General features: G+C 42.9%; 1 protein-coding gene across 2 annotated transcripts in view; it reads right to left on the reverse strand.

The window, feature by feature from the left end:
• Nucleotides 1–1644: 1644 nt before the first annotated feature.
• LOC102427491 (carcinoembryonic antigen-related cell adhesion molecule 1) overlaps nucleotides 1645–14595 on the reverse strand; it is a 23939-nt gene continuing 10988 nt past the window's right edge. Inside the window, exons 2-5 of one of the 2 annotated variants that reach the window (XM_023744868.1) lie at nucleotides 12482–12608; nucleotides 11705–11757; nucleotides 10976–11007; nucleotides 1645–2175 (exon numbers count right to left, since the gene is read on the reverse strand). In XM_023744868.1, coding sequence (XP_023600636.1) covers nucleotides 2020–2175; nucleotides 10976–11007; nucleotides 11705–11757; nucleotides 12482–12608 — 368 coding nt within the window. In that variant the 3' untranslated portion in view covers nucleotides 1645–2019. Of the gene's footprint in view, nucleotides 2176–9835; nucleotides 10026–10975; nucleotides 11008–11704; nucleotides 12306–12481; nucleotides 12609–14595 lie in introns of those variants that run through there. The other variant, XR_002826463.1, reaches the window with a different exon arrangement.

Raw genomic sequence — 14595 nt, forward strand, 5'->3', positions numbered from 1 at the left:
GACACCCACCCTTGGGACACCTGGAGAAGTACGGAAATTGGTAAACTGTTCTGGGGAAGGAGTGATTACTCATTTGGTGGGCCTCAGATTTATATCATTTCTCTTGGGCAATAAACTGAGAAGGGCAAAAATAACAGTAGTTCCTTATTGTTTGTCTTTAGATGTTGTGTAAAGTTTTCCAATTTACAAAATAGTTTCACAGGCATTACCTCATTTGCTTCCCACCACAGTCTCCTCAGGGAGGTGCTCCCTCCATTTTGTGGATGAGGAGAGGCTGTAATTTCTCAAAGTCTCTCGAATGTAGGCCTCCTCATTCTAAGTGCAGTTAACTTTCCCTTGCTTCATGTTCCTCAGACAGAAAACAGGAGCTCACTTCTTCCATTAATTAATGAATTCAGCACATGTTTATTAAGTGCCCAATTTACATCAAGTACTCTACCAATATGAGGTCCACAAGAGGGCATATATTTAAGGAAAAAAACCTTTTGCTGAGTTTTAAAAATTTTGTAAAGTAGAGGAAAGGATTCCTTTAATCACACCACCCGGGCAGCGGTTCTCAACCTGTGGGTCGCGAATAATGAAAATACATCCTGCATATCAGATATTTACATTAAGATTCATAACAGTAGCAAAATTACAGTTATGAAGTAGCAACGAAAATAATTTTATGGTTGGAGGTCACCACAACATGAGGAACTGTATTAAAGGGTCGAGGCATTAGGAAGGTTGAGAACCACTAGAGTTATAGGTATATTTAGACTTTTTTCTTTGCCCATATTTGTAATTATTGAGATCATACTATATATATAACTTTGTATATTGATTTTTTTACTTGTTATGAATTTTCTCATATTAATAAACTTTTTTAAAAACCTTTAAAAAGGGCTGTCTAACATGATGTTAATGGAAGATTCATAACTTAATAATTTTCTTATTGTTAGACATCTGGATTATTTCTTTTTCCTCTTTTCATTCCTTTTTTATTGTTAATCCTCATCCAAAGATATTTTTTCCATTGATTTTTAGACAGAGTAGAAGGAGGGGGAGAGACAGAGAGACAGAAACATCAATATGAGAGAGACACATTGATTGGTTGCCTTCAGCATGTACCCAGGTCTGAGCTGGGAATTGAGCCCACAACCAAGTTACAAGCCCTTGACCAGAATCGAACCTGGAAGCCTTCAATCTGTGGGCCAATGCTCCAACCACTGAGCCAAACTGGCTAGGTTTTGTTGTTTTTCTGGATCTGGAGCTGAAATGCAATTGAGGCCTAGATGTTGTCTCTAGAGGGGTGACCTTTTGTATCTGGCTGTAAATTGCTCAGCCAGTTTGTTTGGCTGTTTGCTTCAGTTTCTCCATTCCACTTGTCCTGGCTTGCTGGCCTGGCTCAGTAGGATTTCTTTTATAAGTATGTCATATCCAGACAAATATGGGCACCTTAAGGGTAGTTGTCCTGGGTGGCTAGTCATATATTCCAAAAGTTCTGTCATTAATTAAAATATTTTGATCACTTACCATGTAGAGTTGTTCTTAAAACCAGTCTGAGCCTTATAAAACCAGTTTTACTTCCTTATAATCACACTTAGTATTTCAGGCAGCCTGCCACTCTGTATTTATCATTCTTCCTGTTTCCAGTTCCCCTTTTCCTTTCTTGCTCTCGTTCGAGTTCAGATAGGGCTCCAACTACAGAGCCCAGGCAGCAGTGGAGGGAGATTGGCACGTTTCAGAAGACTTTGACCTTAAACAGCATGCGCCAATATCCTTTTAGTGCATTCTTGCCTGTGCCCCGTTTCTGCTTTGTGATCCCTGCCTGACCTGGCTTTTTAAGTTTTATTTTACAGAAAAGAACCATCAAATCCTCGGGCTGGGCACATAGCCTTGAACTGTCCTTCTCTCCGAGGAAACTGGGGAGAATAGGTAGGGAGAGGGCTCCATTGCTCTCTGCTCCTGCGCAGCTAGTTAATGTTCTACCAGCAATTCCCATTCTTGGGGAGACCAGGATCATGTTCCAACCCCACATCACTGCCCAGGGCAGAGGGCACTCTGTACAGAGAGCTGTGATTCCAGAGAGATCTGCATCTGACCTTCCTGCTTCATCTTTAGATTCTGCAGCCGTCTGTGGTTTTGCAGCTTCTCAGTTCTTGGTCTCCGGTTTTTCTTCTCCCAGTCTCTGCCCTGGGGAGAAAATGAGGATGTTTATTAGTGTGGGAAAAGAAACCCTGAAGTTTACACAGCAACATTTAACACAAAGCTGGGCTCCCTGCCTGTCGTGCCTCCCTCAAAACCCCAGTGAAATGTTAGCTGAGTGTACAAACATGTCTATAGGGTTTCTTCAAAGATGAGGCTATATTTGAAGGCTTTATATGCTGACTACCATCCTATCTGCTTTTCTCTTTTTCCAGAGGATTCTTCTTCTCACAAATAGGACTGAGGTTAATGGTCCAGAAATCCACCCGCCTTTCGCCTTTTATTAATTGCAGAATAAGTGATGCAGAGGCTTTTTGGAGAATATAGTTGTGGGGAGAGAGAGAGAGAGAGAGAGGAAGCATTGGAACACCTGCTGGAGAAGGGACCAGAGAGCACCATTAGTGAATGAACATCTCTGGAGCAGAATAAGGGAGGAGGTGGAAACAAGGAAGGAAGCAAAAGGAAGCCAAATAATTGTAGGAATTGAGGGCATAATCCACAGGGTAGTGCCTTCCCTACAGCCTTAAAGAAGAGTTGCCGGATGTGTGCCTGTTGGGGAAAGCCCCCAAAATCTAAATTCAGGATTGATTCCGATGAACTGACATACAGACATCATAAGACCTTTAATAGGAAAAACGGACATACAGGGGCAAAGCAGCTGCTTGCTGCCAGTGGTGGCCGGCCGGGAGGAGGTCTGCACTCCTCCCAGGACAGGGTCTCTTTTTTTATAGGGGGTTAATAGTAAAACCATATGTTGGATAGTCATGTAGACCACCAGAAAGAACAATGCATTTCTAAGTGAACAATAACATTAGGCAGTTATCCCACTCTATGCATTCATTTACCTCCTTCCTGGGCCCTGAACTTTATCTTTGGGTGGCATCCTGGCTTTCTGGGTGGTCAGCTAAACCTGAGGCTACCGAGAGTTAAACAGTCACAGAAGGTTAAACAGAGTCCAACATTTCCCAGACATCTTTACTGCTGGAGACATAGTGCATCTCTGAGCTCCCCTACAGTGCCTATTATGGGCATGGCGTTAAGCTAGGTCCTTGGGATACAGAGATAAATAAGACAAAGTCACTGTTTTCCAATGTATAGTCTAACCAAAAGAAGATAAGTAACAAATAGAAATTAGATGAGATTTAAAAAATGTGTGGTATTGTGGGCTGAGATACTGCTACTAACAGCTAACATTTATTGTTTACCCACCACCTAAGTGTTTTACGCATGAATTAACTCATTGACTCCTGACAACAACCTTGTGATGTATGTATTGCTTTAACCTCCGTTTCATAAGTAAAGACTCTGAGGCACAGAAACATTACCATTACCATTACCATTACCATTACCATTACCATTACCCAGTAGGCAAATCCGGTGCAGGTGGTCTGGCTTTAGAACATGTGCTCTTAAGTAGCATGGCCTCTAGTAAGTCATCCAGAGTGTGGGGAAGTCCTGCCGCTTCACATCTGTCTCCTTTGTGTTGCCTCTCTGCCCTTTATCTGGGATACTCTTTCCTAAAGACTCTGGTCAGGGGGCCGACTCACTGCCTATTCCTGGCCAGTCACTGGCCTTGGAGCTTAACTAGAGTAACCTAACCTTTACATGTAGCCTAGCACAGACTGACTTTATTTAGAATTCATAACTTTGCTTAGATTAACCTCTAAACCCACTAGATTTTATAAGGTTTTTGTAACCATCTCCTGTAATTTGCTAAGACTTTAACTAAAAGGCTGAGACTTAATTAGCTAAATTTCCTTTCATACCTACACCATCCCTCCTACACCACCATTGCCAGAGCTGTTTTTCAGAAACAAGCCCAGGATGGGGGTGGGGAGGGTTGGGGTGGGGGTGATCCAGCTGAAACTACCTGAGACTGGCCAAAGCAGCTTAGAGGACCCTGTAGTGACCTCCTCATGAACTTTTCTCATTATACCCTCATTATAATACGAAAATCTCCAGTTAGGGGCAGAGATTTTCCTTTGTTTTTGAACATGAGATGTATGAATAGCCATGTTTTCTGACTGTGCATCCCTATCTATACCTGTGACGACGAAGCTCACCTTAATGTTTATGCATGTTTTCCCCAAATAAAGATGAATTTGATCCTTTCTTGGGGATACACGGCTTTGGGAAGTGACCCACCCCAGCGTGTCTTTGTTGCTAACTTACAATACAGTTCCTTCTCATAGAATCATCTCAGAGTTGTCTTTTGGCTGGTAACACTAGCACTTTGTGTCTATTTTATTTAACTACATGATGCTCTATTTGTTGGAATATTTGACTCTTTGTGTTATAACCTTCTGGAGAGCAAAAACTTCTTTTTTTGGTAAAATGTTAAATAGTTGCAAAGATAAAGCTAATAAAATAATGAACTTACAAGTGCTCAACACACAGCTTCAGCAATTATTTCATAGTCAATCTTGTTTCATCTACAACCCCTTCCCCCAATTGGATTGTTCTAAAGCAAATCCAAGACATAAGATCATTTCATCTGTTAATACAGGGGTGGACAATAGTAGGTTTACAGTTGTGAGTATGTGAAACACATACTTGCTTATTAATAATTATATTATTTTCCTTATGAACAACTATAAAACTACTTTTGCCCACTCCTGTATTTCAGTTGTATTACTAACTTATTAAGGGCTTTAAAAAAAACATAACCAGAGCCCTGGCCAGTGTTGCTCGGTTGGTTGTAGTGTTGTCCCATACACCAAAGGGTTGTGGATTCGATCCCTGGTTGGGGCACTTGTGGGAGGCAACTAATCAATGTTTCTCTCTCACATTGATGTTTCCCTCTCTCTCTCAAATAAATTTAAAAAGTTATATAAAAAGACATAAGCACAATACCATTATCACACTAAAAATTAGTACTTCCTAAATATTATAAAATATTCAATATTCAGATTTCTGTAATTATCTCATAATTTTTCCCTTCCCTCTCTTCCTTTCCATTTTTCTTTCTTCCTTTATAACTCCTTATATGGATAGCTACATTATTTTCATCTCTCTTAGGTAAATACCTGGAAGTGGAATTGCTGGACTATATAGTTAACATTATAAGAAAATGCCAAACTCTTTTCCAGAGTGCTTGTTTCTTTTTATATTTCCACCAAGAATATATAAGAATACCGGTTGTTTCACATCCTCACAACACTTGGTGTTATCAGTCTTTTAAAGTTTAGCTATATGCCAATAACTTTTTTGAGTTCTTCTCGACGCCTTGCAGAATGTATTATTCATGTTATGCTTATCTTGTGGAATGTTTTCCCAACTCACCAGTTTTTCAATTCTTCCTATGTTTTATGCCAGTGTTTCCTAACATGGAATATATGTAAGAATCATCTGGGAGTTTCTCAAAATATACAAGCCTGTCTTATTCCAGACATACTGTATCAGCTTCTTCAAGGATGGTTGAAAAAGTTTCCTAAGATAATTCTGATTTATACTCTTGGTTTTTACCATTGCTTTTAGGCTCAAGTCCTACCTATGATAGCAGAGGTTCTCCATCCTTGGCTACATGTTAAAAGTATCTGGGAAGCTTTTAAAAAAAAGCAATGCCTGGGTTCCACCTCACACTAATTGAATTGAAATCTGTGGGTAAGGACTGAGTATCAGTTGTTTCTAGAATTCTGATGAATAGCCATGTTTCCCATTGGATTTATCTCTGTCTTCTTTTGTGGCATTTATCTTTTTCTATTTTTATATTATAACTAGAGTTCCAGTGCATGAAATTTGTGCTCTCAGGGGGTGGGTCCCTCAGCCTGGATTGCGAGAGGGCGCAGGCCAGGCCGAGGGACCCCACTGGTACATGATCGGGGCCAGGGAGGGACATGGGAGGTTGGCCAGCTGGAGAGGGACTACAGGAGGGCCCCAGGGCATGTCTGGCCTGTCTTGCTCAGTTCCGATCGGCGGACCCCAGCAGCAAGCTAACCTACCGGTTGGAGCTTCTGCCCCCTGGTGGTCAGTGCATGTTATAGTGAGCGGTTGAATGGCCTTAGTATATCATTAGCATATTACGCTTTGATTGGTTGAATGGCCGACCAGATGACTGGACACTTAGCATATTAGGCTTTTATTATATAGGATAATTTTTCATATCTTATCTCTTGCCTTAGGATTCATGTTCCTTGAGGTAGGAACCCTGCCTTTCTCATTTCTGTCTCTTTCATGGGATCTAACACTGAGACTTGTAGCACAGTTGGTGCTCCATAAGAATTTCATGGGCACATAAATTGGTCATTAGGAAGAGTCTGTGGTCATTAGGAAGAGATAGGCTGTGTCCTGAGTCTCAGGTACACGTGTTAATGCGACAAGTTCCTGTCCTCTGTGGGGTCATTGTTGCTCTTGATGACTGGTGTGTTAACTCCTCTGTGAATAACAGATGGATCATTGCCCTGTGTGGTATTTGTTTTCAGACACAGCATTGGGACTAAGAATTAGATGTGTATATGGGGTTAAGGGGCCAGGATGGATAAGGAGACAGATCTAATTAGAATGGAGGAATTATACTAGAGAGAAGTGGTAAAGAGAATGAGGAAGAAAGAAATTTGAACTGATTTGGTAGACCAGGGCAGGCCACAGTAGACTCTTGAGTAGGAGAGTGAACCAGTTTTTAGGAAGTTAATGAGTTGTGCAAGGCAGAGTCCATTAAAGACCAGAGATAAAAAGTCAAGCTGTACTCCTATTGGAGTTGCTGAGAGCCTGGGCTATTTAGGTTTATGGGAATGGAGGAAAGGGCTCAAATGAAAGATGTTCAAAAAGAATCAACAGGCTTTGATGATGTATGGAATCTGGGAGACAAAAAGCAAGAGCTGAGGAACAGTGGTGTCACTGTGACAAATGAATGAGCTGTGGGGGAAAGCCAGTTTAAATGGGAAGTAACTTCAGAAGTCATTTGGATATGAGTGTGCTGAGTACTGGGAAGCAGTAGGGGCTAGAGATGCAGATGTGGGAGCCATCTGCACAGAGGTCACTGAAGCTGGGGGAAGGGGAGGATGGTGTGGGGGGAGATAGCAGGGTCTGAGAACTAATTCTGGTGTGTGTGGGCCACAGGAGGAGGACACCCAAGGAGGAAAAAGTCGTCTATGGTCTTAGAGGTTATAAAAGTGAGCAATGTGAGGACGGTGAAAACATCTTTGAGTCAAGATGGGGATACTGAGGATGGAGGAGAAACTTGGTGATGAGGAAAGGGAAAGACAGCATACATTTCAATCGCTTGGAAATGAAGGAAATGAGATAACAGGCTAATACTGGAATGAATGAAGGTTATTTGGGTGCGAAGATCTTTGACCCTGTGAGGTGGCAGAAAAACTGACCTTGTGACAGGAACATAGTGTCAGAGAGATTTCTACAGGACAGAACTCATGGAGACTTCATGTGAGTGAAGCCCTGTTGCTGCATCTGATTCACTGGAGCCACTGGTGTGGGGAGTTATTTGTCCCTAATGAAGAGGCTGGGAATTTTTCACTCATGAAATCATCTTTCCCAGAGCAAAGATGATTTCCAGGCAGTTTGCAGCTGTGGGCTGTTGCTTCTTGACAGACTCACTTTGTTAGCTGGTGTGCAAATAAAATTAGCTACTTCTCTGATCACTAGGTAGAATATCTGTAGACTTAGAAATAGGCTTTGACTACCAGTTAGGTAATTTCTATTTCTTCTGCCTGTAAAGAAGACATTGTCTAAAGCATTATCAACTGTGAGGCAGCATATTGATGTCTGATATATAATTTTTATTATAAATATAGAGCAAATTTTACAAATAATTCAGAAGTGGCCTTAGCCAGACAAAATTAAATAACAGAGAATAGCACAGATGAGGGGGAAGTATTTACAGTCTGTGTCAGGGTCAGAAAACCCTGAAAGAGGTACCTGAGTACAGAGAACTCCCAACTAACCCTCTCTGGGGGGTCTCTTAGACACAGTATGAGATCCAGTAATCAATATCGAATAAATTATTTCTCTCAACAGCCCCAAAGAAAGTCATCCGTGTGGAAGGCTGGGTGGGCAATAGTTTGCCTCTCCTTCCCTTGCCCTTCTTTTTTATTCTGACACAATGGGACTCAGACCCCATGGGAGAAAAATTCCAGAGCCTGGGGCCCAGTTATGATCCTCCCCTGTGTCCTAAGGAGCGTCAGCACCAGTGCAGCTTTCTGGGTTGTAAACAATGGCAACAGTGTGAGTGACAGTGTTCCTTTCAGGGCTACCACTTCTCAAGGACCAAATACACCTTAGCAGAGGCCCAGGTTTCCTGAGACAGTAAGTGGGGAAGATGGATAGAACTTGCACTGGCAGAAACATGGACTCAAATGGTGGCTGATGATTCGCTTAAGATGCCCGGGACTGACTTAGATCCACCTCCAGCCATGAATGAGAGAAACTGGGTCTTCTTTTCCACTTGGAGCCACTGACACAAAATATTGAGGAGCTCCTGGTCAAGGGAGGGGCATAGGTGGCTTCTTTCACTTAAGGTCCTCAGATTGGCTTATAAAGCAAAGCTAAGTAAAATTAACCCCTTTCGCATAAGGAGTTACAAAGATTAAAATGGTGAAATGTCTCAGAGACGGGAACAAACCCAGTACCCCAAATTGTGCATTCTTTAATAATTATTTAAATAATCTCTGAAGGGTAACTCTGATTCGTTTCTGAAATTCCTAGCAGATTGTTTGTTTTTTTGTTAATCCTCACCCGAGGATATTTTTTCCGTTAATTTTTAGAGAGTGAAAGGAAGGTGGGGAGGGGGAGAATTAGAGAAGAAGAGAAACACCTACACTAGAGGAACTCATTGATTGGTTGCCTCCTGTATGAATGTAACTGGGGCCAGGAATCCAACCTGCAACCCAGGTACAGGCCTTTGACTAGGAATCAAATCTGAGACCCTTAGTTCCGTGGGCCAATGCTCTAATCACTGAGCAACACCAGCCACGGCTAGACTGTTTTTTATTGGGAGCAGAGTATCCTCTAAAACTGTAACCTCTTTCCTCTGTAGGCATATCCTTGAATAAAAGCCAATAAAGTTATTAAAACATGTGCTTTTTTAAAAACATTTTCCCTTGGGAATCACCTATAGTTTTCCTAGTTGCTTCTAGGTTTCTCTGAAGACAGTCTTGCCAAAGGGCTTAGGTGGTATTCTAGACAAGCAGAAAAGTGTTTAGACACCCTGACAATGGACAAAGGTGTAGAATTTCCGTGTTGAGACTTGCTTATATATTTATTTTCCTGTGTGGTCCATTCACACTGGGCTTTGGAGAGATAGGAGAAGCTTTTAGTTTTTCTCTCTCTTCTTTTCTGATACACGTATTTCAGTGGATAAGGATGTAACTCTCAAAGTTATGGCAAATTCAAGTTAGACTCCAACAGGAAGGAATGAAGGTGGGCTCAATAGGTAAGTTTAGAACAAGTCTCGGTCAGGGAATGTGGAGGGGCTGGAGGTTCTGGCAACTCTCTCCCAAGGTCTGCTTTGCCAAATTTCAATGACAAGGAAGGTTGAGCTTCCTACAGACTCCCGGATGTGCCTTTTCATCTGTTGACACTGAAGGGAGGGGCTGTGACCGGGAACCTGGAGGTGTCTCATGAGTGAGTAAAGGAGGAGGGGAAAAGAGGCTTCTTCTCCCCTCCCCCCCTCCCCCCGCGCCCCCGAGGGCAAAGGGGTCTCCTAGTGATGGAGATGAGAAGCTGGGAATCAGTCAGCAGTGCAGTGAGCAGAGCTGGTTGCATTACTTCTTTTTTACTTCTGAATAAAGCGTTTCTGTGGCTGTTGGGGACGGAGAGACATGAGTTGGCTTCTTTGATTCCTGGCCATTGAAGTTCAGGGAAGAATATGTAATTTCATCCGTCTGAAAGGCATGAGAAGTGATCAATTAAGTCAGTGTCATAGGTCAGGCCCTCACCTTGCCTGGTGTGATTCGGCACCACCTGCTCTCACCACTTTGAAACTTCTAGCTTTGCAGAAGGGCTTTTATTACCCATTATTCCTGCACACTGACATCCTTTGAATGGTCATTAGAAGAGACAGATTATGTATTCATACAATGGAAGAGGATGATACAGCAATGAGAATGAACAGCTACAAATGCATACAACAATATGGATGAATCTCACAAAACCATTTTGAATGAAAGAAACAAGATAAATATGAGGATATACTGTGTTTTTCAAAATAAGAGCATAAACAGGCAAAACGAATGCATTGGAAGTCAGGATATGTTTACACTTTGAAGGGAAGTGACTGGAAGGTTTCATTTTGCAGGGACATGACATGTTTTGTTTCTTCATTACAGTGCTGCTTTGAGAGAAGCTCAGTAAAATTATTATAAACTAAAGGAACTAAGACCTCAGACCCATTGGATTAGACATTATCTTTTGACAGGAAGAGCAGGGTCAGATTGAAGATAGAGGAGGGAGAATGACCTGCTGCCTTCCTTATATTAGACACTGTGCTTTGCATGTGTTATCTCATTTCATCCTTTCAACTTCTTTCTGAAGTAGGCAGCATGCCCATATTACAGATGACAAAGCTGAGGATCAAAGAGGTTAAGTTACTTGCTCAAGGTTACAGAGCTACTAAGAGTCACTGGAGGATTCAAACACAGGATGGGGATACTCCAGAACCCACGTTCTTGCATGAGGTAGACCCAATGGGAGTAGTTAACCAATACATCCTTGTTTGTTGCTGCATTGAGGAACTCTGACTCAAATTTGATTGCATTTGTGTCTTCAAGAGTAACCCATCCTCTATAGAGCTATATGCATGAGAAAATGAGCCAATGAAACTGGCTGTGCTTACCTTCTTAGGTGCGTTGTCAGAGAGGCCCTGACCTGGGAGTTGAAAGAAGAGTTAGCAATCCATGAAAATGCAAAACTGACTTATAGCCTTACAGCCTTAGTGTTGTTAAACTGTTGTGATTTCTAGCTGAAGGAGGTGGCAGGCAGTGGGAAGGTGGGGTGGGGCGGTGGTCCATGATCACTTAAAGAATTCGATTCCCTCAGAGTCTGTGGTCCAAACCCAGGGTGTTAGTGCCAGTGGAGGGGGGGTGGGGGAGAAGTGGGCAGAGAGGCAACAGTAGAGCCACAGAGGCCGCAGACCACTTCTGAAGATTTTTTCCAGTTGACAAGGCCTTGATTTTTTGCCCAGTTGTGTTTCTAAGCACTAGACACCAGTGGCAAGGATGGGCAGCACCCAGAGCACCACAAGACAGGGAAAGTTTCACCAAAGGAGAGTGCCCACATCCGTAACAGAGGAGGAGGGGAAGGGGTAAGGTGAGGAATGGCTTTGGAAAACATGTCCCTCTTACCCAGGCCTGCCAGGTCTGGCTGAGTGAGTCTCTCCCAGGGCTGGGTCTCAGGGGAATCTTTTGTGACTAGAAGGGTGTGAGGACCTACGGCAGCCTAAGGTTGGGAAGTGGAGATCCCCTCTAACATTTCAGAAGGTACTGAGTCCTTGGGACCAGGTTTCCTGCTAGGGAAGGGCACGTGGTGGAACACACCAGCTCTCGCTGGTGATGGTTTTACTTACTGTGGTTGGAGGCTGAGGGTTTGTGCTCTGTGAGATCGCGCTGGTCGCTTGCCCTAAACAAATATCAGAGACTGTGACTGCTATTCCCAAGCATAAGATCTTTGCTCCTTGAAGTAGGAAGGACATTGTGAGCAGTAAATTTCTTGGGGCTCCTCAGTGCTCATTTACACCAGAGTTGGTACTGCCTTTCCTCGTAGGCCTCCTCTTTAGTGTACCCACCGTCCCTTCCAGTGTGCACTCCTTTCCTGCTGCCCTGACGTTCACATAGGTCCATTCCTTATCAACTGCCTCTGAGCCTACTTCTACCCTGACACCTTTCCCTTTTGAAGGTAGATGCTGTTTTTATCTTCACTTTATTTATTGCCTAAGGTGCCTTCAGTTTCTGCTTTTTGTTAGGTTCTCTTCCTGTCCCTACCCTCTCTTCTCCTTCTCTTCCTGTGGTTGACAGAGCACAGGACTCACTTTCTCTAGCTTCTCTTTTTGTATTTTCATTTGTTTTCCTTCTTGGACCTTGGCTTCCCTGACTGGGGACCTAGTTGCATAATCTGCCCCCTCTAAACCAGATGGAGATGGGAATAACCATGTCCCAAGGGAGAGGGGTACAGGAAGCTTGAAAACCAGGGAAGAAGAGGCCTCAGGAATCCATGCTGAGAAGCAGAGGTTTAGGAAGGAGGAGGAGCAGATCCAGGCCCAGAGACAGAGGGGAAGTCTCCTTCCCTCTCCCAAGCATGGTCGTTAGCTTTGGAGGAAGCGGGACAAGAGGGAAGGCCATCATACCCTCCAGTCTTTCTGAAATACAGGAAGTACACCAGGGCTGCTATCAGAGCTACGCCAGCCAGGACGCCAATCACGATGCCGGCAATAGCCCCATCTGAGAGGCCAGGACTTGGTAGTGTTGGACCATCTGTCATGGATAGAAAAGAGAAGAATGAGTGGAGGTGATGTTATTTTACAGCGGAGGTGCCCTTTGAGGTAAATAGCTGACTACATCCTTATAATATTTTCTCTCACTGTATTTCTAGGTTGGTGCTCAGACTTGCCACAATTCCATCCTGGCCTTTCTACACAAAGATACTTTTGGAGCTTTGGAAATGTGAGAAAGGCAGATTTCCATTTTTGTAAGTTATAACTTCCCACCTTTCATGGTTGCCTGTTTTTCTGTACCAGGTATGGCAGCCATGAATATGTGCCACTCAGATCTCCTGTGATGGGGACTTAATTGATGGAAGGTGGTAAATGCACCACCTGCTTTGCACAGAGACTTCCCACAGGTTCTCAGAAGGGATATGAAATAAGTCCATTCTGTGAGGAATGGTTTTCCTCTATGGGTGACTTTAGCTCAGACACCCCATCAGCTTTGCAGATACTCTCTTAGAACCACACCGCAACTTAAAATTTTCTCCTCTTTCTCCTTCACAGTAATCAGATCTGCATCCTGGTCAGAGAAATCTCCTAGGCTTTTTCCACTTCCACCCACCTTTCTTTAACAGGCATTTTTTCCAATAAATATTTGTATATCTAATCCCATCTTGGCTGCATCTCAGGGGATGAAACTGAACAAACTAGGCTTGAAACTTTGCACCCAACTTCTTTTTATTTTCCTTTATTTAGTCAGTAACCATGTCCCAATGATTTTTGTGAGTGATGTTCCCCTAACTCCCAAATATAAATAAATTTGCATCTACATCTTCTCTTTTATTTCTGTTGTCCTCACTGGTCAACTCAAGATTGATGATTATTTATATTAGCTACTGGTATGGGGTACTTACTATGTTCCAGGCTCTGTGCTCAATACTTTAGTTATATCTCATTAATTCATATAATAACCCTGTCAGATAGACATTATTTCCATTTTATTGATGAAAAAATTGAGTCTTAGAGTGTTAAAAAATTTACCCAAAGTCATATGTTTAGTAAGAGGTGGATCTGGGTGTCAACTCTAGGACCACCTGACTTCATAGAGGCCAATGATAATGGTAGTAATAAGACCAGCTAACACTTATGGAACTTTTCTGCTGCATGTGGCATTTGCTAAGGGTTTAATTGATTATTACATTACATATTTAAAGCAATATAATGAAGCAGGTACTGTTACTGTACTTTTCAGTAGTGGAAATGGGGCCCAGAAAGTAAAGAATCTTGTGGAGAACCAAGATGGCGGCATAGGTAAACACCGGAGATTGCTGCCGCAAACAACCACTTCAAAAATACAAATAAAAGACTGAACGGACATCACCCAGAACCACAGGAAGGCTGGCTGAGGAGAGACTCTTCAACTAGAAGGAAAGAGAACAGCATACCGAGGCTCAGAGGAGGCGCAGTGTGGAAAATACAAAAGTACAGAGGTGTGTGTGGAGCCGGCTGGTGGCTGAGGGAGCGGTTGTCGTTTTCAATCAGGAGGGAGTCTCAGACTCTGAGCTCCAGATCCGGGCGAGTCTCTAGGGACTTAGACTCAAACGGGAGAAGCGGGATTGTCTGGCATCAGTCGGAACATGAGGGCAGCTTTCTCTCTGAGGTTTGCAGCAGTTGCTGGGGTTCTGAGAAGCAGAGCCTCTGGGAATGGGACTGAGAGCAGCCATAATTGTTCCCTCCACCCGCCCTGTTGATACCCTGCGACCCGACCAGGAGCGCCATTTGCCAGATAACATTGGCGAATATGTTCTCCCATGCAGTGGGCTTTCTTATTGTTTTGTTGATGGTTTCTTTTACTGTGCAGAAGCTTTTTATTTTGATGTAGTCACATTTGTTTATTTTCTCTTTAGTTTCCAATACCCTAGGAGCTGTATCAGTGAAGAAATTGCTTCGGCATATGTCTGAGATTTTATTGCCTTTGGATTCCTCTAGTATTTTTATGGTTTCCCGTCTTACATTTAAATCCTTTATCGATTTTG

Source organism: Myotis lucifugus, unplaced genomic scaffold (assembly GCF_000147115.1).
Source record: "Myotis lucifugus unplaced genomic scaffold, Myoluc2.0 scaffold_493, whole genome shotgun sequence".
Taxonomy (NCBI): Eukaryota; Metazoa; Chordata; class Mammalia; order Chiroptera; family Vespertilionidae; genus Myotis; species Myotis lucifugus.